General features: G+C 47.1%; 1 protein-coding gene across 3 annotated transcripts in view; it reads right to left on the bottom strand.

The window, feature by feature from the left end:
• The window catches only part of INPP5F (inositol polyphosphate-5-phosphatase F), a 1,146,251-nt gene that overhangs the window by 441,105 nt on the left and 677,741 nt on the right, over window positions 1–27,405 (bottom strand). For all 3 annotated transcript variants that reach the window (XM_078643924.1, XM_078643926.1, XM_078643927.1), the window contains one exon: window positions 23,907–24,086. In XM_078643924.1, coding sequence (XP_078500050.1) covers window positions 23,907–24,086 — 180 coding nt within the window. The remainder of the gene's footprint in view (window positions 1–23,906; window positions 24,087–27,405) is intronic.

Below are 27,405 nucleotides of genomic sequence, written 5' to 3'. Positions count from 1 at the left end.
GAGACTCCTCCACAGCCACTTCACAGTCAACAGAGGAAAACAACGGCTCCCCTGATTAGGTTATGTCCCCCACTTATGTGAGTGTTTAAAGCAACAGGTCAAGTTCACCTCTAATTGACTCCAGGGAGAGTCGCCTTTCGCTCAAGGCGATTTCCTTTGGGACAACATTTGGTGTCCTCACCAAAAGGAAAATGCTACTTACCGAGTATGCATCTGTTCTTGGCATGTAGAGCTGTAGAATCTCATGCTTTGCATAAGATCGCCATCTAGTGTTGGGTCCGAATGTTTGCACTTTGTTTTGGTGGAAGAAGTTTTCCCTAGTCACGAGGTAGGGGAGTCCTCCCTTAGGTGATAGTGCGCATGGTCATCTACTCCATCCTCAGATTGTTTTCCGCAGAGGGTGAGAGAATGGAGTAGTAGTAAAGAACAGAGATGTCAATGCTTAAGGATGTTTAGTAAAACAGAGAACTACAGTAGTTACAGGTAGCCGGGGAGGTGGGTGGGCGCATACAATTCTACAGCTCTACATGACAAGAACAGATGCATACTGGGTAAGTAGCATTTTCCGTTCGAGGCATGTGACCTGTAGATCACATGCTTTGCATAGACTATACAGCAATCTCCCCGAAGTAGTGGCAATCCTGTAACCGTTGGAGTTGTCTGAAATAACGTTTTAAGTACTGCTTGACCCACATTAGCTTGTTGTCTTGCTAACACATCTACACAATAGTGTTTGGTGAATGTGTTTGGTGTAAACCATGTTGCAGCTTTGCAGATATCAGTAATAGGTATATTCCCTAGTAAAGCATAGAAGCCCCTAACTTGCGAGTGGAATGTGCTCGAGGGGGTTCTGTGAGAGTCCTTTTGGCTTTTTGATAACAAATTTGAATACTCTTAACAATCCACCTAGCAATTCTTGATTTGGAGATAGGATTGCCTTTGTGAGGTAGTGCAAAAGCTACAAAAAGTTGTTTGGTTTTACGAAATGATTTTGTTCTTTCAGTGTAATACAAAAGAGCTCTTCTGAAATCTAAGGTATGTAAAGCTTGTTCTGCAACAGAGTCAGATTGAGGGAAGAATACAGGTAATTCAACCGACTGACTGATGTAAAATGCAGATACAACCTTAGGTGGCAATTTGGGGTTGGTACTAAGAACTACTTTATCTTTATGTAACTGGAAAAAGGGTTCTTCTATGGTTGGTGCCTGTAGTTCACCCACTCTCCTCAATGAAGTGATTGCAACAAGGAAAGCTGTTTTCCAAGTAAGGCACTGTAGTTTACATTTGGGCATGGGTTCAAATGGCGGACCCATTAGCCTTGTGAGGACTATGTTAAGATTCCATACTGGGGCAGGTGGAAGTCTTGGTGGTATTACCCTTTTTAGCCCTTCCATGAATGCTTTGATGACAGGCACTCGAAATAGCGATACGTGTTGCCTTTTTTGAAGGTAAGCTGCTATGGCAGCAAGATGTAGTCTGATGGATGTATAGGCCAATGCTGACTGCTGCAAATGTAATAGGTAGCACAGTATGTTCTGTATGGAAGCATCAAGAGGATTGATGTGATTGTTACTGCAATAGATAACAAAACGCTTCGATTTGGCTGTGTAGCAGGCCCTTGTGGTAGGCTTTCTGGCCTCTCTAATAATGTTCATAAGGTCTGGTGGAAGGTAGAGATAACCAAACTATGACTTCAGGAGCCAGATCGCAAGGTTCAGCTGTTTGGGATCTGGGTGTTTGATTTCTCCATGGCTCTGTGTGAGGAGACTGGGAGTTAAATGTAATTTTTGGTGTGGTACCATTGAGAGTTCCAACAGGGTTGTGAACCAGGGTTGACGTGCCCATGTTGGAGCTACTAGTATCAGCATGAGTGATGTTTGCCTGAGTTTCCGAACCACTGATGGAATGAGTTGGAGAGGCAGAAAAGCTTAGGCAAATATCTCTGACCAGTTCATCCATAGAGCATTGCCTTTGTCAACGGGTGTGGATACCTGGAGGCGAAGCTTTGGCAATTTGCGTTTTCAGGTGTTGCAAACAGGTCTATGTGAGGGACTCCCCAGGCTTGAAAGTATGGATGGAGAACTTAATGGTGGAGTTCCCACTCGTGTATCTGATAGCTTTGCCTGCTGAGGAGATCCACAATCTGATTGTTGACTCCTGGGAGATGTTCTGCTAGGAGATACATGTTGTGGTGTATCGCCCACTTCCGGATGTTTTGGGCTAAGTGGGACAGTTGGAGAGAGTGTGTTCACCCCCGCTTCTGTAAGTAACACATAGCTGTCATGTTGTCGGTTCAGACTAGTACAGCTTTGCCAGAGAGGTGATCTTGAAAGGCTTTGAGCGCTAGAAAGATTGCCATGAGTTCACATTGATTGATGTGAAGCAACATTTGCTGTAGGCTCCACCGCCCTCGCACTGTGTGTTGTTAAAGATGAGCTCCCCAGCCAGTAAGGGATGCGTCCGCTGTTGACACTGTCTGTGGAATCGGGTCTATGAACAGCCGCCCTTTTGATAGGTTTTGTGTGTTCAACCACTGCAGAGAGCGATGAGTGTGGCCGCTTACCAACACTAGATCAGTTTATAGATCCTGTGACTGGTTCTACTGACTGGCTAAACACTCTTAAAGTGGACTTATGTGTAACTTGGCGTGGGAAACGATCCTGATGCAAGATGCCATCATTGCCAGCAGTTGCGTAAACACTCGAACCGGAAGTGACTGAGTGGGTTGAAATTTGAGAATGAGCACCTGAATGTTTCGAATTCTGGCTGCATTGGGATACGCTAGAGCCTTTTGAGTATCTAGAGTGGCTCCTAGGTAATCCTGAACTTCGTTTGGGTGAAGATGTGATTTCAACACATTGACTGAGAACCCTAGCTGTTGAAGCAGCTGAATGGTTACTGAAGTGTGGTTGCGACATTGCTGATATGTGCTGGCTTTGATGAGCCAGTCGTCCAGATGGGGAAAGACATGAATGCTTTGTCTTCCGAGATGCGCAGCTACTACTGCTGGACATTTTGTGAAGACTCTGGGGCAGTGGACAGTGGTGACTCTGAATGGGAGCACCTTGAATTGGTAGTGTTGACCTGCTACCACAAAACTGAGAAATTTGTGGTGAGCTGGATGGATTGGAATATGAAAGTAGGCATCCTTTAAATCTAGAGTAGAAAGAAAATAGCACTTTTGCAAAAGAGGCAGTATTTGTTGCAGTGTTACCATGTGGAAGTGGTCTGAGTGTAAGTAAAGATTGAGTTCTCCGAGATCCAATATGGGTCTGAGAGAGCCATCCTTTTTTGGAATTAGAAAGTAAAAGGAGTACATGCCCGACCCTTGATGTTGAGGTGGTACGGGCTCTATGGCTTGTTTTAGCAACAGGGATTGTACTTCCTGTTTGAGAAGGTCTAGGTGAGCCGGTGAAAGTGTGTGCGCCTTTGGGGGAATGTTTGGAGGAGTGTTGATGAACTCCAGGCAGTAACCAGAATGGATAATTTGGAGAATCCATTTGTCTGTTGTTATTGACTACCACTTTGGTAGAAATTGTGACAGTCTTCCCCCTACAGGTGTTAAGTGGTCAAAGGCACGATGGGAAAGTCACTGTTTTGTATTGGATGCTGAGGTACGTGTATTGGAACCTCCACCTCTGCCCTGAGGGTTGATTATTGCCCTTGTAGGTGGACGCAGTGTCGGAGGAAGTATTTTTAGATCCTGCTCACAATAAAAGGAGCTACGAAAGGAACCACGCCCTTGTGGAGACTGAAGGGCTCCCATGGATTTAGCCACTTCAGTATCCTTCTTCATTGTGAGGAGGGAGCCGCCGTAGACACCATGCCCCCACCCCACCGTCATACCTGAAGCCGAACAGTCCCGTTCCTCGAAGGCAGGGGAAAAAAGAGTTAATCTCTTCCACTGCCTCTTGCACACAGGGAGTGTAACCCAGGAGTGTTGCGGCTGATGCGGTACGTCACAATGGAGGGAGGGAAACAGTAAGAGAGGGGGTCGTAGGGTACCAGGTTAACGGGGCACTGCAAATACCGTTTGTATGTACATCCCTTTGATACTGCACTGCCATATCACGTGTCACTTGTATATATGAACATCAGCATTCGTTTGAGCTTGAGCTCTTGTGTTGACCCTCTCAGTGATCCCTCACCATTCCCTGACCTTCATAAATAATCTGCTCGCACTTCCTGGATTTTCCTTCAATCTATTTCCGTCAATTCCCCCCTCTCTTTTGAAGCCCTATATGTCGCCCCATAAAGTTCTTAACACCGTCAGGCTGTTACCGGCCAGACCTCGGAAGAACACAAAGGGTGTGTCTTACCTTGGTCAAGGGTTCTCATTGCGTAGGAAGATAGGCCAGATAACTTACCGCCATTTCTGTCTGTGTCTTTTTTAGGCTGCCGGGGTGTGAATCCACTTCAAGACTACCAGCTAACGAGAAATAGCCCTACGAGCCCTATGAATACCCTACAAAGAAGGAGCCTTAAGTGTCATCCAGTGAACTAACTCCCGGGTCATCCGGTGAACTGACTACAATTGTGTTGTTCATGAATAAATCCTATCACCATTGATCCACGAATTCGGCCTCCCCGCTTTTTCTTTCACCCGTCCCTCTCACATTAATTTTATCCAGTGAAGTGTCTACCACCGGCCCAAAAAGGTGTGCCTTGTCAAAGGGTGTGTTTAATATGGAAGTTTGAACCTCCAGTTTAAACCCTGATATGCGCAGCCAGGGGTGTCTTCTTAAAAGAACACTAGTGTTCACCGCTCTGGCAGATGTATCAGCAGCATCTAGGGAGCATCTAATTTGGTTATTAGAAATTAACTGTCCCTCACGAACCAGGACTTGCGCTTTGGATTTGGGTTCTTGAGGAAGAAATTGGATGAGCTGTTCCATTTCATCCCAGTGTGCACGGTCGTAGCGTGCTAAAAACGCCTGTGTATTAGAAATACACCAAAAGTTAGCAGCCTGGGAGGCTATCCTTTTCCCTTAAGCTTCAAGGAGTTTAGACTCTTTATCTTGTGGTGGTGCATCTCCAGTCTGGGAGTTTGCCCTTTTACGTGCATTAGAAACTACTAGTGAATCTAATGGTAGTTGACCCTTTATGTAGACTGGATCTGATAGGGCAAGCTTGTATTTCTTATCTACCCTCAGGGTAAGGATACGTGCTCTAACAGGATCCTTAAAAATGTTGTCTACATGTCTGGTCATGCCTTTCAACATGGGCAACATGTGTGTAGACTTTTGTGTATTGTATAGTGTTTCAAAAAGGAAGTCCTCTTCAAGTGATCCACTGTGTAGCGGGACCCCATGGTAAGTATCAGCCCTACTAAACAAGTCAACAAATCCTACAATGTCATCTGGTGGAGAGGGCCTGGTAGGATATATGTCTGGGTCATTGTCAGTGGGAGAATAAGTATTTTAGTCATCCCCGCTCTGATGGGATACACAAGACAGATACCCGTCTCGGTGAGGAAACTGGTGAGCATGGGCATGCTCCTTGCCAAACGGGTAGTAGCGTTATGTTGGATGAGGGGCCCCCTGCCTACGCTAAAGCGGTGGGCTGGCGACATGAAGTACTGTAGCACTCAAACGGACGCATACAGTGAGCTCCTCCCGCCCCGAAGCCGTCCCAAGAACTTCTGGGGGCTGTACCAGACCTACCTAACTTCCAGATTGGACGAGACTGCATCAGCTGAGGGGGAGGGGGAGGATCAAGAGAGTGACTCGCACATGGAACCAGGAAGTCCCCACCCCTAGATGCATGGGTCTAAGGGAATCCCCCTCTGGGCTGCTGGGGAGCTACACTATGCACGAGCCACAACACATTACTGCGATGCACAACACCAAACACGAGGAGCACGAACAGGGGACCAGTTGTTGGGTGGGGGGGGTTAGGGGTGGGGTTTTAGTTGGGAGAAAATGATAAAAATGTACTGTTCTGTCAATATACACATTGCGCACACTGCAACTATATCGAATGGGCAGGCGGGGGCAGCCCAGAATAGCCCGCACAGCTGTGGGGACCTGGATTTCCTATATATATTCTACTGCTTGTTATACATCGGTGTCATGGCTATGACGAGGCAGCCCACTGCCGGCCCGAGACGGGTTGTAGGCGAATGGCTCTTCGTACTGTGTAATGTGCGTTTCTTTTCATGATAAACAAAATAAAAAAAATAAAAAAAAATAAAAAGTATTTTAGTCATCCCACTCGTCTCCAGGCTGATCGTCATCATTATTATCCCCATCACCCTGATTGTCAGGTGTGTGTGGTGGTGAGTGCTCAGGTGAAGTTGGGACAGGTATAGTCTGGGGTAGAGAAGGGGAAGGAAGAGGAAGAGGAGGAGGGGAAGGATTTGTTCTGAGAGTTCTCTTCTTCAATGTTATGTGGTATTCCTCTTCTGTAGTAGCACCTCTCTTTAAAGTCACTTTAGTGGTGATATGTCCAGTCTTTGGGTGTATAACCAGAGTGTTTTGTTTCGGATCCGGTTTGTCGAGTGGAACACGAAAACATGTTTAGGTGACTTCGCCGTCTCCATGTGTTTCGGCGCTGATGATTTCTTGGCCGGAGTTTTCGGATCCGAACTTTGTTTCGGTGCCGACGGAGGATGTTCAGTGCCAGACTTTTTCTTCGGCTCCGAAGTCTTTGACTCAGTGCCGATTTGGCATGGGGCTTTTCAGAGCCGGAAGGCTTTTTGCTATGCTTTGGTGCCGAGCCTGAAGGCAGGGCTTTGGAAGCGAGCCCGAAGGCAGGGCTTCAGAAGCTTGTTCTCGGTGCCCACCGGGGCCAGAGGGCGTAGGTTGGTCCGTAGCCTTTTTCTTTGATGGAAGTGAAAGGTGGGGTGAGGTAGGGACTGTACTCACGGTATGTTGTCCATGTGGGCTGTCTTCATCCTCATCGGAGCTGTTTTCAGAAACTATGAGGTCTCCTTTTTCCTCATGGGCTCCAATGGGCTCGTCGCCTTCCTCCTCATCCGAATGAGGTCTGAAGAGGTCGTGAATGGAACCTGTTGGTTGTCTCTGCATGTTGCATCATCGGGCCAGACGATCGCGCAGAGTCTTTTTGGAGAGGAAAGTTTATCACGCGTCGCAGTGGTCTTCTCTGCGGTCGGGTGACAAACACAAATTGCACACCCCGTGTAAGTCATTGTACGGGCATTTCACGTGGCACCGAGGCCAGAACTTGAAAGGAGTTTGTTCCATCAACTGCGAGTCGACCCAGGGGCCCGACGGCCTACAAACTCTCTGATCGAAATTTTCTTTAAGAACCACGATCCGCGAAGAAAGGGGAACGCGAACAGAAATATTACAGTCGAGTGTGAATGTGATATGCGCGTCGAACCTGAACGCAGCGAATTACATCCGAACCCGATGGCGGCAAAAATCTATCTGAAGATGGAGTCGATGATCATGCGCACTATCACCTAAGGGAGGAGTCCCCTACCTTGTGGCTAGGGAAATCTTCCAGAAAAAAAAGTGCAAACATCCGGACCAAACACTAGATGGCGATCTTATGCAATGCATGTGATCAACAGCTCTGCAGGAGCCCAAGAGGGATTTTAAAGGTGCCTCTGGGTGCAAAACAGGCATCGGCGTCTATCTGCTGGGCCAACCGTGGCTTGTAATCTGGCCCCTCTCACCAGCAGAGATCTCCTGTCCCGCGCTGCAGGAGCCCAATCGTCATTTTAAAGGTGTCTTTGGGCGCAAAACAGGCAGCGTCAAAGCGAATGGGGATCAAGTAAAGGTCTTGGATATGCTATATCTGGAGGACATACTCCATTGCAGGTCCTTTGAATGGGTCCCTAGAGAGAAGGTGGTTGTCTACGTGGTGTATAGGCTCTGCAAACTGCTCTATAAAGAGATGTACAAATATCTGAGGGCGGAATGTCCCCATCCGTCTCTGGACTGCAAAGTGGCCCTCACACAGACATAGAAGCTAAAATGGTTACATTCCTGGCCAAATACATTTAGAACCCCAAGAGGAGTATAGACTGTTCATGGTGCTCATGCCAGGATAAACAACCAGACATCACTGGCCCCTTACAAATATAGTCGATATGGCTGAGGAAGCAAAGGAGTCCGGTGCCCTCATATCACCTCACTTTTTGTCAGGCTGGGCATGACGGGCAAAAATCTTCTTAGCTAATGTCAATAGTGACCCCTCCTGATTAAAGTTGATCCCAAGCTTGGGGATCTGGCCTTCTCAGAAGCCAATAATGTAGCCCAAGCTGGCCTATTTGGATACCCCTTTATCAACGAACTAGGGATGTTCATGGCTACATTTACCTCCCAAGACAAGGCATAGACCACTATCAAGAGGATATTCACCCCAAAGATTTTCCCTGGGCTGGGCATGGCAGGTGGCGCATAGCTTCTTTCAAAAAGCTCCCCTCAGGGTTCAAGGATTGAAGTAAGGCCAATGACAGGACTCTTTCAAGGTTCAACTGCTTCTTCCCTTCCAGAGGCTACCTGAGACACAGGGGATCCAGAAGTCACTTCTGCGAAGGAAGCACCCAAAAACGCACCTAATGGTAAGTGTGCTCTACTCTTTGCTGGTCAGAGGTCGCAAACGTTTGGCTGGTTTTGCCCACAACAGGGCGCATTGACCTCAGACGCCTGTGTATTCCTGACAGTGCATTGCCACCAAATATAATTCTATGGGTTCTAGATAAAGGCTTGAAAGCTTCATCCTCGAGCCTTTTCACAATGGGACGGCAGCTTCATCGACACAGAGGAAACTGTTTTACTGGAGAAGGAAGTGATAACCTTAACTGTCAGGCACCTCAATAGCTTTGTGAACAAACTCTTTTTGGTGGAGAAAACAGATGGAGGTTACTGTGCAGTGATTAATCTGCAGGAGTTCAACTCCAGGAGTTCAACAAATGGCTAATCTTTCGTCACTGCAAGATGGGGCATACAACTACTAAGGGATTTACTGAGGCCAGGGGACTGGATAGTGTGCTTAGATCTCAAAGACTCTTATCTCACGATTCCCATGTACCATCCACATCACAAGTTCCTGCAATTGTCTTGGAGGGCCTAGATTTTTATCATTCCCATCCCTGCCATTCTGCCTGACTTTGGCACCATAGTGGTTCACCAAGGTACTCAAACCAGTGATCGAACTCCTATGGTCACAAGGAATACATCGCATCATCTACCTTGATGGCATTTTACTGATGGACCATTGCCAAACGACCCTGGCCAAGCATCTTCAGGGGTCGGTGTCCCTTTTGGAGCAACTTGTCTTGGTCATAAATGGGAAGATATCAATTCTCACTCCATCACAGCAGATTACATTCCAGGGGTTTGTCACAGATTCCGTGGCAGCAACCTTCAGTCTTCCATCCAGGAAAATGGCAAAAATCAGACAAGAACTATGGTGCTACTGACCAAATCATTATGGCAAATTTCCTGTCTGGTTGACTACCTCTCACGTGCATATAGGCCATATTCCCAGGCCCGCTCCACTACAGGGCACTACAACATCTGAAAGCTCATCACCTCAACAAGGGCGTCACATACTCGCAGAAGGCTCTTCTATAAGGAAGGAAATAGGATGGTGGCTCTCCCACATGGAAGCATGTAACAGGAGAACAATATTTGGCTCCAGGATCTTATTAATAAATCGGATGCCAGCCAGGGCAGCTGGGTTATCCGTTGTGGTGATTTCTCCATAAGAGGAAAGTGGTTCACTCATGAACCACAGCTGCACATCAACTGCTTGCGGGTTCCTTCGTAGTTCAGTGTTGTATCAAAACAAAATACAATGCCAGGTCCTTCTCACGATGGACAATATTGCAGCAGTGTGTTATATAAACCACCACGGAGGGATGTGATCACAAGTCCTTGCGAATCTGGCCAAGATTTTCTGTGATTTGACCTCCAGGGGGTCTCCAAAAAGGTGGCAGATTAGCACTCACGCCACCTGCAGGACATAAGCGGCTGGAAACTGAATGCGGACAGCTACAATCAGGAGCCTCAGTCTCTCAGATTTTAGTACGCACTAGGCTAAGTAGGCGTACCACTGATAGAGAGATAGGTGAGCCCTTCCAAGGGAGGCGGGAGGGTTGCATGTGAATCTATGAAAGATACCAATACTGGATAACTGCAGTTACAGGTAAGTAACGCATTTCTTATCCAGTATTATGGGTGTCTTTCATAGATTCACATGCCTGAATCAGAGTAGCAAGTAATATCTTGTGCACATTTCTGATGGAGCATCATACATAAGTCAGTAGATAATACAAATCATGCGACCATAAACCATCAAAAGACATCAATAAGAAACAGTAATAGTGAAATGTGCATACCAGAAAAGGATGGAGGGATGGAGGAAGGCTCACCTTATTGGAATAGATGGCGTAGCACTGCTTGTCCCACTGCTGCATTCTTCATCAGCTCTGTATCCAGGCAGTAGTGCCTGGTGAAGGTATGCTGCGACTTCCACGTTGCCGCCCTGCAGATGTCGAGGACTGGCACTCCTGAAAACAGTGCCATAGAAGTCGACATGGCTCTTGTAGAGTGTGCTCTGATTTTAGAGTGCAATGGATGTCCGGCTCTGTCGTGGCAGAAGGCAATTGCCGAAGAGATCCATCTGGAGATGCTTTGCTTGGTAATCGGTAGACCCTTTCTAGGTCTACTGAAGGCAATGAAGAGCTGGTTAGATTTTCTGAAATGTTTGGTCTTATCAATATAAAATTTGAGACAACTTTTAAGATCCAATGAGTGCAGCGATCTCTCAGCTGCAGTACTGGGATTTGGAAAGAATGATCTGAGGATCACAGGCTCATTCAAGTGGAAGTCCGAGGGGACCTTAGGAATAAACCTAGGATTGGTCCTTAAAATAACTCTGTCATCTCTAAACTGCAGGAAGGGGTCTTGGATGGAAAGAGCCTGCAGTTCACTGACCCTCCTTGCTGAAGTAAGTGCCAGGAGTAGAACCGTCTTCCACGAAATGTACTTCAAGTCTGCCTTGTGAATGGGTTCGAAAGGGTGTTTCCTTAGTTGGTTAAGAACCACATTTAGATGTGATGTTGGAGGGACCATCCGTGGTTGAGGAAAAGATCTATAGAGACCTTTAAGGAATTGCTTTACCAGTCTACTAGACCAGAGAGAGGGTTCTTTAGGTGTCCTTTTAAACCGTGAGATAGCCGCCAAATTTACTTTTATGGAGGAGTGGGCAAGGCCCGACTGCGCCAAATGAAGCAAGTATGGTAATATTTGTTCTGGGGAGGCGGCGAAAGGACGTAATCCTTTGTCCGCACACCAGATGCAGAAGCGTTTCCACTTCAGGGAATAAGTCTTATTAGTGCTGTCGGCTCGTGCCCTGGCTAGAACATCCTTACAATCCTGCGGGATGTTTAACTTGCTGAACTCTCGGTACTCAGGAGCCAAGCCGATAACCTGAGAGATCTCAGATCCGGGTGCTGAATCTGTTTGTTGCTCATCGTGAGTAGAGATGGATGCTGACGAAGCCGTATTGGCGGCTGCAGTGATAGGCGATGGAGGTCCGTGAACCAATGTTGTCTCGGCCAGAATGGAGCTATCAGAATTAAAGTGCAAGGCTCCGCCTTCATTTTCCTGAGGGTTCTGGGTATCATCGGAAATGGTGGAAATGCGTACGCAAAGACGTTGCGCCATGCGATGGAAAATGCATTTCCGAGAGACCCTGGTTGGGATGCCAGCTTGCTAAGTAGTGGCATTTGGCGTTCTCCCTGGTTGCAAATAGGTCGATTGAGCAGCGGTCGCCATATCTAGCTCCCATTCGTGTAAGGAAGACTTCTGCCTGCTTAGGGCGTCTGCGATGACATTGTCCTTGCCTGGAACGTACTCCACTCTCAACGAAATGTTGTGGAGAATAAGCCAGTTCCAGATCTTCTGCGATTCGCAAGAGGGTGTTAGCGAACGCGTCCCTCCCTGTTTGTTCAGGTAGTGCATCGTCATAGTGTTGTCGGTCCTGACGAGCACTAGGGAGTTCTTGATCCTTGGCAAGAAGGACTGCAAGGCTAGGAAGACTGCCCTCAACTCCAGTAGATTGATATGGAGTTGTGTCTCCGACGGTGATCATCTGCAGCTGATCCTCAATTCTTGTAGGACTGCTCCCCAACCCTCCAGAGAGGCGTCCGTTGTAATGACGTGGGGCGCCGCCGGAAGCAGGAACGACAGCCCTTGCGAGAGGTTCTTGAGCGATCCACCACTGTAATGCTTCGACGATCTGCCGTGTGATCTTTATGCGGTTGTCGAACGATCCCATGCATTGTGTCCACTGCCTGGACAAAGCTTCCTGGAGCGGACGCATCCGTAGACGACAGTGTGGTATAAGTAGAATACATGAGGACATCATTCCCAAGAGGGATTTGAAGGTCCAGACTGTCAAAGTCTTCTACGAAGACACTGATGCGGCCAGAGAGATAAGCTTGCGTGTTCTCTCCTGAGAAGGGAAAGCCTTCGCAGCTGTTGTATCTAGTGTCGCTCCGAGGAAGGTAATGACCCGAGAGGGATTCAGGGTGGACTTGTCTTGATTGAGCGTAAGACCCAAGTTCCTGAAGAGATTGAGACAGGCGTTGGAGGATTTGATCGCGCCTGACAAGGATGGTGCCTTCACCAGCCAGTCGTCCAAATATAGGAAGACTTGATGGCCATGCTGTCTGAGGAATGCTGCCACCGGGGAGAGACACTTGGTGAAGATCCGGGGCGCAGACTTGAGACCAAAAGGGAGGACACAGAACTGATAGTATTGGCCTGCCACTGCAAATCGTAGGAATTTCCTGTGATTCTTGTGGATTGGGACGTGAAAGTATGCGTCCTGTAGGTCCAAAGACGTCATGAAGTCTCCCTCCTCCAGCAGGCCCAAGACCTCCTGAATCGTGACCATGCGGAACGATTGCTTCTTTAAGAATGTGTTGAGCGCCCTGAGGTCTAGAATGGGCCTCCATTTCTTCTCCTTCTTTTGAATGAGGAAGAAGCGGGAATAAAATCCTCTTCCCTTGTGGGTTGATGGTACTCGCTCTACTGCCCCTTTTTGGAGCATGATTGAGAAATCGTAGGTGTTTGTGGGGCAGAAGGCGAGGAGGGGTGGTAGGAGGGATAATTTCGAATTCCAGAGAATGGCCGAATTGAATTAACTGGAGGACCCACCGGTCCGTTGTTATCCTCCTCCAGTTGTTGAGGAAATGGGTCAGTTTTCCTCCAAGTTTGAAAGAAAGAGATGAGGGATGGACTGGCTGTAGTAATAGGTCATTGGCATCCACCAGTGGGTTTTCGCTGGGATTTTCCACGAAAGTTGGACCTTCCAAAAGAGGACTGCCTGCTCTGTTGCTGTTGGCGTGGTTGGTATTGAGACTTGCCTTGTCCATACGAATACGAGGATCTATTTTTATAATTGCCTCTGTAAGAGGACTGGCCTCTGCCCCTGTTCCCACAAAAGGACTGTTTTTTAAATTGCAGCGTGCAGAGTGCTCTCGATGTATCTGTGTCCTTCTTTATTGCTTGTAGCGCTTCATCAATTTTAGCGCCAAACAGTTGTTGCCCATCGTATGGCATGTCCAGGATCTTAGATTGTACCTCCTGCCTGAAAGAGGTAGACTTGAGCCATCCCTGCCTTCGCAACACAGCTGCTCCTGCTAGTTGTCTGAAACCAGTCATGGCAACGTCTAGAGCACAGTCTATTAATTCAGAGGCCGAAGACTGACCTTCTAGAAGCAAAGCTTGAATCTCTTCCTTTGTGTCTTCCGACAGGTCAGAAAGGTACGGAGCAATGCCTGCCCATAATTGTCTGTTATATCTTCCTAGCAGCGCTATAGAATTCGCCGCTTTTATTGTCATTGCCGATGTGGTGGAGAATCGTTTTCCGATATTGTCCAGTTTCCAGCCTTCCTTATCTGGCGGGGCTGTTAACGGTGAGGAAGGATTTCTGGAATTTTTCTGCGCCGCTTGTGTAACCACAGAGTCTGGTTTGGGGTGTCCTGTAAGACAGGCTGGCGCCGATGCCGGGGCCTTGTACTTTTTGTCCAGTCTTGGAACCACCGCTGAAACTGAGGCTGGTGTCTGCATTAATTGTAGACCCTCATTCCAAATGTATTCGATGATCGGAATAGATTTGGTTGTCCTCCTAAGTGGCTCCTTCAAATCATAAAGGAAACAATCAGTTTCCTGAGACTCCATCGCTATGTGGAACCTTTTGGCTGCTCTCTCCATCAAACTGTGGAACGCTCCTATGTCCGCCGGTGGAGAACCTGATGTTGCGGGCTCCGGGGACGCTGGAGAAGAAATAATATAATCATCCCCGTCATCATGATGGGAGACGTCATCTTGAATCTCCCCCTCTTCATGTGGTTCTTCCTCATCAGATGATGGAGGATCTTGAACGTGCTCCCTTTCCTGATGAAGCACCAATGGTGATGGTCTGGGCCGTGGAGACGCAGCCGACCTTGTTGCTGGAGGAGCCTGCCTATACGCTGGAGCCGAGGACTCAGGGAATCGTTGTTTATAGTCCTGTTTTAAGAATCTCAAATCAGACACTATAGACACTGGTAAACATACCATGGGCGTAACTTGAGTCTGAATCTGTGTCTGAACATTATGCTCCTGGGTAATTTCAACCTCATGGTCATCCTCCTCCGTACTTTGGCACTTGACCACTAGATGAGACGGACTTGTAGCTTGCCAGCTATCTTCTTCATCCGACTCCTCATCTTGTAAAAGACGAGCCGGAGGTAGTGTTTGTACCCTACTTGGGGACGTTAACTCAGGTGTAATATCCATTGAAGGACTCGTCGACGACAGGATTCGAGACGATGTATCGTCTACGGAGCGTAGGTCTTGTGTTTGTCCCATCGATGGTGGAATCGTCGGTGACTGTTTCCATAGTGGCGCCGACGACGTCTTCGTCGATGGTGCAGCTGACTACGGTATGGCCATCGTCGTCGTTGCTTTCGTCGTTGGCATCGGCGATGACTTCGTCGACGATACTCTCGACGACGATAGCACAGTCGACGGCATTGCTTTCATCGTCAGCACACCCGTCAACGACGATGATGCACCCGTCGACGACGGTGCCTTCGTCGGCAGCACTGGCGTCGACGGCACTGGTCTCGTCGTCGACAGTGGTCTCGTCGTCGACACTGATGACGACGACGATGATTTTTTGATAATGATAATCAACGACAGAGGCTTACCCGCCGTCGAAGGTGTTGTCGTCGATGAGGAAAAAGCTGACGATGCTGACGTCGTCGATACTGTCGTCGTCGACGTCGAGACATAGACGTGAGACACAGTCTTCTTTTGCGCAGGTGAAGGCGTCGACGATATCGTCATCGATGACGGCACAGGCTTTTTGAAGGTGTGAACCTCCTTCTCAGACGATGATGACTTGACCTCTGAAGACTTTTTCGCAGTCTTCTTTGGAGGAGCATCTGTAGGGTTAGGGGAAGCCACCCTTGGCCTTTTCAAAGACAGTTGTGAGGAGACCGAAGAGTACTCATCCTCCTCCGAAGATTCCAGATTTTTTCTGGTTGTGAGCTTGTTCAACCAAAGTAAAAGACGACCTTCTCTATCTTTCAGCGTTTTTGTAGAAAAAGTTCTACAAATTTTGCAGTCTGGATATAAGCAATACAAGCATGTCTGGTGCTGGTCTTCCATATGTAATCTCTTCTTTCCGCAAGAAGAACATGCTCTGAAGAGACCCTTCTTCTTTTGAGTATCAGCCATAATCAAAATTGAAGAAAAGTAATCAAATCTTTGAGAAATAAGCTATAGTAAGGAAACCTGAGGAGAACTCAGGTGGAGACTCCCTTAGCACAACGTGCGGTAGAAAATCTGAGAGACTGAGGCTCCTGACAGGAAGGTTCTAGAGGGAGGTGTTAGCTGATTGGCTCTCTTCTAGAATTCGTTCCTTTTTACAAAAGGACAAAGAAAGGCTACTAAGGTGAGGCCCTTAGGCCTATTTTTCTCTATGTATGTCTATAGGACATTACTTTTCTATGTACCGGAGACTCCCGTCTCGACGACGGGGAATGATTCAGGCATGTGAATCTATGAAAGACACCCATAATACTGGATAACATCCATTGGTCAGGGCACTTCTAAGGGGCATTCATCTATCATTACCCCCAGAACTATGGTATTTTTGAATCTGGGCCATAAATATTGTTCTCAACCTCTTCCTCTTCTGGCATTCTAATAAGTACCTTTCCATGAAAGAACTATCTGGTAAGTTGGCTATGTTGTGTCTCGTATCTTGAAGAAGAGTTTCAGACGTCAGAGCTCTGGATATTACAGGTAGGGTGTTTAAACTGGATGGGATTACTTTCCATATATCCAGGAGAACTAGATGTAATTTCAGTATTGTGACAAACTTGGTTTTTCAGGACTACCAAAAGCTGTGTGTAGCAAGATACTTACAAGAATGACAGGGGAACTCCGTTGTCCAGGTGAGAGACCGCTCTGTATTGTGATTAAGAAACTACACAGGGCAGTTTTCTCCCTGAGCATCGCAAGATGGGTTCTTTGCGTTATGCAGGAGGCAGGGGTAGATACCAGAATATTTGCGGCAGATTGGTCTTCGGACTCAACCTTCAAGTGGATTTATTTCAAACCAGTCGTAGATGTAGTCTCTTTGGTGATAAAAAGGTTTAAACAAGAATAATCCTTACCTTCTGTCCTGGAACAGAATGAAAAATGTCCTACCTAATCTAACAGAAAGTTTCAGTTCTATGAAGGAGGACAAGGAGGCAAGGATTATCCCACTCACAGATAAAGCATGATCACGTTTCCCAGGTTAAATAACTGGACAGGGCTGTAAATGAAGACTTTTGTGGTACAGTAGGGCTATTTGGAAAACATATCACATATGTGATAATAAATGAGCCATTATTGTTACTTAATGATTTTACAAATCATTAGTAGACATGTGTTATATGTTTATTTTGCAACTGGTGCTTATACATTTTTTCTTCATCTGGTAGTGGGACAGTAAGAAAACAAGTAGTTACCTGTAACTTTGGTTCCTCAGTATTGGTAACTTTCATAGATTCCCATGCTTTGTATCATTCCCCGTCGTCGGAATGGGAGCCTCGGTAGTATAAAAACCATAGAAACAAAAGAGAAACATAGGCCTAGGCCTCATCTCATTTTGTATCCTATCACCCTCTTTTTGTAAAAAGAGACCAAACTTTTGCCAGAACCAATCAGAGCAGCCTCACCCCCTAGAACCTTCCTGAGAGAGCTCAGTGCCTCAGATTTTCGTAGCCGTTGTGCAAACCGCCACTATCTCTGTAAAAAGACTGAGCTTTCCCAGGGGAGGAGAGTGGGCGCAGGGGAATCTATGAAAGTTACCAATACTGGGGAACCAAAGTTACAGGTAAGTAACTTGTTTTCTTGCCCCAGTATTGGAACTTTCATAGATTCCCATGCTTTGTATCAGAGTAGCTAGCAGTAAATCACCAGGACACATTTTGCAGATACATGGCATCACATAACCATATTAGCAATACTTACAGCATAGCAAAACACTAAACAAAATGTGCTCACCAGGATGGAGGGATCATAGGGAAAGCTCACCTCTCAATGAAAAAGATTCCGCAGAACTGCTTGACCAACAGCCGCGTCGTCTCGTCCTGCAGACTCTAGGCAGTAGTGTTTCGTGAAGGTATGAGTACTGCTCCACGTTGCTGCCTGCATATGTCCTTGATGGCGACTCCAGAGAAGAGAGCCACCGACGATGCCACAGACCTTGTGGAATGTGCACGGACTTTTCTGTCCAGTGGCTTGCCCGCCTCCTGATGGCAGAATTGAATCGCACTGGAGATTCAGCGGGAAATGCCACTCTTTGCCAAAGGAAACCCTTTCCGTGGTGCGCTGTAGGACACAAACTGGGATGATTTCCGAAAGGGTTGTGTCCGCTCTAAGTAGAATTTCAAGCATCTCTGAACATCCAAAGAATGTAATGTGCGTTCCGCAGGCGTAGAAGGGCGCGGAAAGAAAGACTTTAAAATCAAAGGTTCATTCAAGTGGAACTCAGACGGCACCTTAGGAATACATTTCGGATTGGTGCGAAGAATAAGAACATCCTTTTTGAACTGAAGGAATGGATGCACTATGGAGAGGGCCTGAAGCTCACCAACTCTTCTCGCTGATGTTAAGGCTAAGAGGAGGGCAAGTTTCCAAGACAGGAATTTCAAATCCGCCTTGTGCACAGGCTCAAACGGAGCTGATGAGTTGAGCCAGGACAAGATTGAGCTGCCAAACTGGTGGAGGAGGCCGCACTGGAGGATACATCCGGAACAGGCCCTTTAAGAATTGTTTAACAATTCTAGAGGACCATAAGGAAGGGCCTGAAGAACTGCGCCAAAACCTTGATATGGCTGCAAGATGTACCTTCACAGACGAATGCGCCAACCCAGACTTAGCCAATGATAGTATATATGGCAATAATTGATGAGGCAGAGATTTGTAAGGATGGAGACCTTGTCTTTGACACCATAGGCAGAACCACTCCCATTTAGCCTTGTAAGTTTTAATGGTGCTCGGTGCTCGAGCCTGTGACAAAACTTCTCTACATTCCTGGGAGAGATTCAGATGACGGAACTCTCTGTGTTCAGGAGCCACGCTGTCAAGTGAAGTGATTTTGGATCCGGATGGTAAACTTGTCCCTGATTCCTTGACAACAGAGACGGAATTGGTTGTAAGCGAATTGGAGGAGCCTGGGAGAGCCGCAGGAGTTCCGTGTACCAGAATTGCCGGGGCCATGCTGGAGCAATGAGAATCATCTTGCAGGGTTCCGCCTTCATTTTCCTGAGAACTCCAGGAATGAGGGGAATTGGAGGAAAAGCGCAAAAGAATGCGCTGTACCAGGCCATCGAAAGGGCGTTCCCCAGGGATCCCTGATGGTGAACTTTGCTTGCGTAAAACCGGCATTTGGCGTTCACCGGAGAGGCAAACAGGTCGATGGTTGGTGTCCCCCAAATCGAGAACACACTCTCCAGAATGGATTGATTCAATTCCCACTCGTGAGTCACCTCTGTCTGTCGACTCAGGGCATCCGCCTTGACATTGAGCGAGCCTGCCAGGTGTTCGGCTCTCAGAGTGATGCTGAGAAGAATCGCATAATCCCAGATCCTCTGAGCTTCTGTGGACAGAGTTTGCGACCTCTTACCCCCTTGCTTGTTGACGTAGTGCATGGCCGTCGTGTTGTCCGTCCGGACCAGCACTGTATGGTTGCGAACTCTGGGAAGGAAAGCCTGCAAAGCCAACCGAATGGCAGTCAGCTCCAGAAAATTGATATGGCACTGGCGCTGTTCTGGACTCTAGTGCCCGCTGACTTGAAGCTCTCGGAGCACTTCTCCCCAGCCTTCCAAAGAGGCATCCGTGGTCATGATCAGGGGGGATGGTGAAATCCTGAACGTCAGACCTTGTGCGATATTGTCTTGTACAAGCCACCATTCGCATGCCCTTCTCATTGCTGCTGTCACCAACACCTTGTCGCTGAAGGAGCCCTCTGCTTGGCGCCATTGCTTGTCTAGCTCTTCCTGCAGAGGACGCATTCGCAGCCTGCAATGCAGTATCAATGGTATGCAGGATGACATCGACCCGAGAAGGGACTTGTAGTGACGGACTGAAAGGCATCTCTTGTGGAACAGTTGGCGAGCTGACACCATCAACTTCTGTTGACGCTCTTCCGAAAGACGAGCTGTACATTGCGTGGTGTCCAAAATGGCCCCCAGGAATCTTGTGGATCTGGAGGGTTGCAGAACTGATTTGTGTTCGTTTAGCTGAAGGCCCAGGTGACGGAACAACTGGATGCAAGTTGAAACGGCTTGAGAAGTTTCCTCGAAAGATGGTGCCTTGACGAGCCAGTCGTCCAAGTAAGGGAAAACTTCCAGGGATTGTTTTCGTAGAAAGGCCGCTACTGGTGCTAACACCTTGGTGAACACTCTTGGTGCCGACCGAAGGCCAAACGGAAGCACCTTGAACTGGAAATGGCTCTTGCCCACTGTGAAGCGCAGATATTGTCTGTGAGCTGGGTGTATCGGAATATGGAAATACGCATCTTCTAAATCCAGGGACGCCAAATAGTCGCCTGGGTTCAAAAGAGGAAGAATTTTCTGGAAAGTGACCATCCTGAAAGAGAGCTTGATGAGATAAGTGTTGAGCTCTCGCAGGTCTAGTATGGGGCGCCAAGTCTCTGCCGTCTTTCGCACGAGGAAGAACCTGGAATAAAAACCTCTGCCCCTCTGAGAGAGAGGTACCGGTTCTATTGCCCTCTTGAGGAACAATTGATGGGCTTTGAGATGGAGTAGTCCCAGATGTTTTGTGCAGGTGGCGCCCGGAGCTCTTGTTGGAGAAAGATCTTGGAATTCCAACGTATGGCCACTCTCTACAATATTCAGAACCCACTGGTCCGATGTTATAGACTTCCAGCTGTTCAGACAAAACAATATCCTGCCCCCCACTGATGTGACTGGGAGGGAAGGAACAGTAGGTAGAGCCAGGAGGCCGCTATTGCCGCTTGGCGTTGTCACGGCCCTGCCAGTTCTGACGGCCTCGCGGAGGTTAGCGAGAGTAAGACGCCGATTGTCCCGGTCGTTGATGTGAGTATTGGTTCTTATAAGACTGCGAAGATTGCGAGGAATATCTTTGTTGGGTGTTGCCTCTATACGAAGAGAAACCTCTGCCACGAGCGCCTTTAAAGGGGACCTTACGGTAGTTGAGTGATCCCAAGGACTTCGCTGTGTCTGTATCCTTTTTTATATTTTGCAGGGCATCATCAACATGCTTACCGAAAAGCATCTCACCATCAAATGGGAGATCAAGGATCTTATTTTGGACCTCCTGACGAAACCAGGTGGCTCTCAACCAGCCCTGACGACGTAGCACTGCTGACCCTGCTAAGGCCCGAAACGCTGTGGATGCAATATCCATAGCACAGTCGATAACTTCAGAGGAGGATTTCTCTCCCTCCATCAGCACTCTCTTTGCCTCATCCCTTGTGGCGTCAGGTAGTTGTTCCACAACGGTTCCATGTCGCACCACATCTGGCGGTCGTATCTGCCTAGAATGGCGAGAGCATTTGCCGCTCTAACAAGCAAGCTGGCCATGGAAGAGAACCTCTTCCCCACGTTATCTAGCCGTCTACCGTCCTTGTCTGGAGGCGTAGTCAAAGGTGTTGACGGGTTCTTGGACTTGCTTTGGGCGGCCTGCGAGATCACTGAATCAGGCTTTGGCTGTCCAAGGAGACAAGCTGGACTGCCCTCTGGGGCCTTATACTTCTTTTCCAGTCTTGGGAGAACTGGAATAACTGTAGCTGGATTTTGCATGATTTTCATACCTTCCTCCCACACATGTTCAATTATGGGAATGGACATGACAGATCTTCTGTATCGTTCCTTGAAGTCATAAAGGAAACATTCAGACTTGTCCTTCGTAATCGGCAGTCCGAACCTCTTTGACGCCCTCTCCATCAGGTTATGGAACCCCCCTATATCCACAGGAGGGGAGATAGAAGTATCACGACCAGTGGCGTCTGGATCTTGTAGGCCACTGTCACCCTGATCCAAGTCCGGGTCTTGCAATGGATCAGTCAAGGGATCCCTGTATCGCCTCTTCGTCCGAAGAGGTATCCTGCTGGATAGTATTGGCTGGTTCGGGATCCGGTGTCCGTGAACGGACCATAGGTATCACCGGTGGAGGCGTGGGCACTGGCAACGGAGGAAGACCGATCACTGGCTGTGCTTGTGACAACACCTGAGGTGGAGGTTGCGCAGACTGCATTGAAGGTTCCGAAGGAAACCTGTTTCGATAGTCCTGCAGCATCATCTGTAGATCAGAGATGAGAGAGGCGGGCATGGCCACCATGTCCTGCCCTACACCAGACGGATGCCTCTCTTCTGGAACATAGTGATGAAACTGCTGGCCACCTGTATGTTCATAATAGTCCTCTGTGTCCGTCTCCTGCAATTTGACATTCAAGTCTGAGGGACTATAGGCCGCCCCATAATGACCACTCTCATCCTCATCCTCCTCCGACTCGTCATCCAGAAGCATTGTAGGTGGATGTGATGAAACTCGTCGAGGGGACGTCATCTCCGGTGTAATTTTCATTTTTTGCATAGGAAAATGCATTTTTTACCCGTCGACGGTCTCGTCGACGGAGCCGTCGTCGACGGTAGTGTCGATGGAATCGTCGACGGTACAGTAGCCTTGGTCGACGTAATCTTGGTCGTCGACGGAATGATCGTCGACGGCTTCGTAGACGAACTCGTCGTTATCACCATCACCGTCGAAGTCGTCGTCGTTTTCGTCGTCGACGAGGCCGTCGACAGCACCTTACCGGAGCTCATCGTCGTCGACATGGAAGATGCTATCGTCGACGAACCTGGAACCTTGAAGGACGACGAAGTCGCCGACGTGGAGATCGCTACCGCCGATGAGCCCGTCGACGGAGCCAAGGAAACAGCGGGAATTTTCACAGAGGTAATCGTCGTCGACGTACCTGGTGTTTTCGTCGTCAACGAACGCTGTTTTTTCTCCGGCCCAGTTCCTGGAGTGACAGAGTATTTGTCACTGGATTTTTCCTTTTTGGACGGAGGAGAAGTGATATTAACCTCCTTTTTGTCCTTTGAGGCTGTAATTAATCCAGCAGCCTGTCCCTGCCTCTCCTGTTCACTTCCGTGAGGAGATTGAAGGGGACCAGCCCTCTCAGACCTGTCAGAGATCTTATTAGGGGCTTTAAGAGGGGGCTCAGCTGTAGAAGAACCAGAGGGAGACATACCCCTCTTCCTGGATCTGTGAGAGGACGCAAAAGATGTGGAATCCTCTTCCTCCGAGGAGAGCACCTCCTTCCGAGTCTTCATCTTTTGAAGCCAGGTCAAAAGCCGACCCTCTCTGTCACGAAGAGTCTTGGTAGAGAAGGTCCTACAAATCTTGCAGTCTGTGGCCTTGTGGTCAGGGTATAAGCAATAAATACAGTTTTCATGCGTATCTTCCACAAAAAGTAGTTTATTCCCACAAGAGGCACAGGACCTGAATAGGGCCTTCTTCTCCTTGTCAGACATGTCTTGATTTCTGTAGAAAAACTTGAAGAAATAACCAGAAAGGTTGAGAAAACTGAGCAGAGCTCAGTGAAGACTCCCTAGCACAACGTGCGGTAGAAAAATCTGAGGCTCTGGGCTCTCTCAGGAAGGTTCTAGGGGGTGAGGCTGCTCTGATTGGTCCTGGCAAAAGTTTGGTCTCTATTTACAAAAAGAGGGTGATAGGATACAAAATGAGATGAGCCCTAGGCCTATGTTTCTCTTTTGTTTCTATGGTTTTTATACTACCGAGGCTCCCATTCGGACGACGGGGAATGATACAAAGCATGGGAATCTATGAAAGTTCCAATACTGGGGCAAAAGCAGGTTCTTTTGTTTCATGGTAATGAGTCTTCAAAGCAGGTATACCTGAAGAAACGGTTTCAACGCTTGTCGCAGGAAGGCAAAGGAATCACTGAAAGAGACTATTATGCCCAGTTGGTTAGGTGGTTGTTTAGTTCTCTTCCCAAGTGATCTTGGGACAGTTAGTTTAATAGTTAGATTTAACATTTGATGTTTGCAATGACTGCTGCACAAAAATAAATGAGAAAATACTACTATACCATTGTTGACTATGGGGAGGGGCCAGGACTCAAGTGGCTCATGCTACCTGCTTTCCTCAACAATGGTAATATATGTAATATATTACTCTTTGCAACTGCATACACGGTTTAGATCAAGGCATTTTCATGTGTATTTGTTCAAAAATGCATTTAACCGAACCCTGGAAGAAAGGCAGGCACAGACAGACTGACAAACACACACACACACAAATTCGAAAACACAATTCACTCCACTTCCTCAAATAAAACCACTAAGGGCTTCCTCTACTCACTTTTGTCCAGTCGTGGTCGTGGGTTGTAGCGGTATCCCACTTGGCTCCAGAATACTGGTACTGAACCTCGTATCTGGCTAAAGGAGAGCGTATGATTATGAACATGGATCAACTGCTCCGTTTCAACGTGGTTTGCAACATGGCCATTTTTATCCACCCCTCTGCGCTTATATCTCATGCCTGGAAAAGAAGCCCGTAAATACAATGAAATTATATTACAGCAGTAGATAAATGGCCTAAAACAATTCACAGAGGTGTAAGCCTAGTTAACAGTAAACTGAAATTTGCCACCCTTAAGATTAGTATTGCATCCACACACGTAAACCTTTTCATTTCATGAAGTACTTGCACAAAAGCTCAATACTGCTTTTTGATATGATTTAAAATTGAATTGATTTAAAATTTAGGAATTATTCTTAAGTAAGTCTTTCTCAAGGCACACATGAAATGCTGGTAAAACCTTAACAGAAAAGGAGGCGAAGCCTGCGGAATGCCAGGTATTACCTAAGCTTCTTTGGCCGATATGCTCTCCAGTCTATCCAGGTCACTAATGAGACACTGTGCCAGAAAAAACTAAACTACCAACTGTGGAACTGTCTATTCAGCACTGAGCCCACCACCGCCTTGGTGAGCAAGAGGTGGCCATGAATTCTTCCGGGGCACATGTGGAGTAGCAAAGATGGTGGCCATCTGACAGATGCAGACTTAGCCAAAGAGAGATGTGGGGCAATGCAAGAATCCTGCTGTCGGCTGGAAGAAAAAGCAGCAGGGACTCCATTGAAAATAACAAGTATGTTGCTGCAACCCGTGCTGCTACATTACACATCATTCGCACATGGCCTGGTGGAGGTGAGCATAGAAGATGGAAGACCGAATTTTGCAAGATCATGTTTTCTTCCCTCTGATTTTCCCTCCGAACCGCTCTAAGGGTCAATCATTGGTGGCAGTATCTCTGACAAGTGTAAGAGTAGAGAAATGTGTGATTTCATCCAACCCCAGACCAGAAAGAGGAGCCCAAATCAGAGGATAAAATTGGTGTCGGTACATGGGGCGAACTGATGAGAAGGCAAAGCGAGGAGGTAGCTACAATGGAAATTCTTGGAGTTAGAAGACTGCAATGGCTGTGATGACAGAACTGTGAACAAAGTAGAAGGTACTGTGAGTTGAGACTACAATGGCAAGCTTGGAGACAGATTTATAGCATGGAGTGCCTCTAGCGGCACCTCACAGACAGCTTTTGATGAGTCTGCAGAGCTTACAATGCGGTACAGCAGAAAGGGATTGCTAGTAAAATCCAATAGCTAAGAACGCCACATAAACAGGTATACGAACAGTGGGCTTTCCGGTCTCAATAGCAGGTGTGGCTTTATGAAGCATGACCCAGCCCAAAACCAGCTTACCATCTCAGAACGCTGCTGACAACACACCAGTTCAATTGTGAGGAGTAAAATAGGAAAACAGGCACAGCACAAAAGAAAAACAGACTAACAAGAGGCAGAACCTTGGAATAGCGAATTAAACAAACAGGAGGAAAACAACAAAAGTGAGGGAACGCAGTATGGGTGCGACTGAAGCATAAGAGAATAACCATTGCAACTAATGATTCACTACCAGGCAAGTGCACAGGTCTTCATAGGTATTATATAGGGTTCTGCCACCAATGATCTGGAATTAACTTCAGACCCTAGAAGTGAGTAGTGCAAGGGTTTGCAGTTAGAAGTCTAGTGTTTGAATATTCTAAGTTTCCAGTGACCCTTTTTCCATTGCCTCCATCTCCCCTAGTGCAGGTAATGTGGTGTTTCTGTTCTGAGAATGACTGACTGAGAGCTTGTAATGAGTTTACGAAGATCTATGTTGAGGAAGCTTATATTGAAGAGGGAACTCTCACCCACTTAATGATTTGCCAAACACTGAGGGTCTGTCAGTTGCCAATTCCACAGAAAGTTCATTGATAATTAGCCAAGGGAACTCAGCAATCACAGAGAGCCATGTTCAAGAGATCAAGATCCTCTTTTAGCATATTGTCAGCCTAGCAAGTAAAGTGGTCTGCAATGAGTGGGTTCATTTTATACTGATTTATACTATATTTTTTTAAAAGACCTGGGCCATTGAATCCCTTCATTTGGATGATTACTGTTCCCACTCAGTCTCTGCAGTCCCATCTTTTTCAGGTAGAGCTAGGGCAGGATTACCAGCATGGTTTAAAGTCCCTCTAGATTGTAAAATGATATTGGTCCCTACTGGTTGCACCCTATTTCAAGCATGTTTATCCATGTGGCCCAATGGATTAAATGGTGCTTTCATTAATTTTTATAATAGGTATTTTGAGATTTATAACACTGCCAATTTTAACAAGTTATATGATTTTATCTTTGGTCTGGAAGCCCAATTTGCTTATTTGCACAAAAGTTATCAAAGCATTTTAGGTGGGGATTTTAATGCTAAACTCAGATCAATATAGATTGAAAACGAGTGCATTATGTTTGATAAGAATGGTATAGGTCATGATTATCACTCCAGGGATCAAAGAGAGTATGCACATTTCCAATTGATCAAGTCACTTAATCTTACCAATGAGACCGAACTCAGAGACCTGACCTATTCTGCTGAGGTTACTTTTGAAAGGGAAGAGTATTCTTCTATCAGTAATTAAATTTTTGCCTCCTGTGATCTGCTGGCAGGGGATTTTAGGACAGCCATGGTTATAAGCATTTAAATTGATTACAAACCCCTAAGCATTGATTTATGTCTGCCATAGAAAGGGGGGGGGGGCAAAGTGTGCAGCCATACAATCATTAACGGTTAAGACCCAAGGTTTGCGCTGGACTTGGAGAAATGCTGATCTGAAAATTCTCATGTCTAAACTTTATTTGAACCACCTTCCCTTGGCGTGTAAGTTTCTTACTCTCTCTGTGGCTAAGCTTTTGGTCAACTGAATTAAGCTGTGAGTGGTTTGCTTATGAAACCAAGTAGATCAGGGGTGCATGAGATAACATGGACTGTAGGAAACAGTAGGAAAACCTCAATGCTACTACATTAGGCACTGCCGAAGATACCCAGGGACTCGTGCAAAAAACAACAATGCTGAGCTCAGTATAAGGCTGCTCTGCAGATTAGGAGCAAAGATTTACAAAATTAATCATCCCCGGGGAAGCTTGTTAGGGCATGTAGGCTGAAAGATGCAAAGGCCTTTTGGTTGTAGGCTAATAACACCAATACTGTGAGTGTTAAATCTAATACTGCTATTACTACCATTAGTCCAGAAGCTTGGGTTAACCATTTTAAAGAAGTCTATGGGTCTAGTGTTTCTAATTGCTATGTTGAGGAGGAGGTGGCCGTCCTGTTAGCCCTGGAATTTACTCTTGATGAGGTTATGAGGCAACAAGTAAGAGTTCCTCAAATAAGGCTCCAGGTCCGGATGGTGTGCCCAAGGACTTGTATAAACTATCCCCGGAATGGTGAGCCAGACTGCTGTGTAATTGCTTTGAATGCTATTTGT

This window comes from Lissotriton helveticus, chromosome 5_1 (assembly GCF_964261635.1).
Source record: "Lissotriton helveticus chromosome 5_1, aLisHel1.1, whole genome shotgun sequence".
Classification (NCBI taxonomy): Eukaryota; Metazoa; Chordata; class Amphibia; order Caudata; family Salamandridae; genus Lissotriton; species Lissotriton helveticus.
Note: the sequence above shows the minus strand (reverse complement) of the source record. Positions and strands in the feature narration are given on the sequence as shown.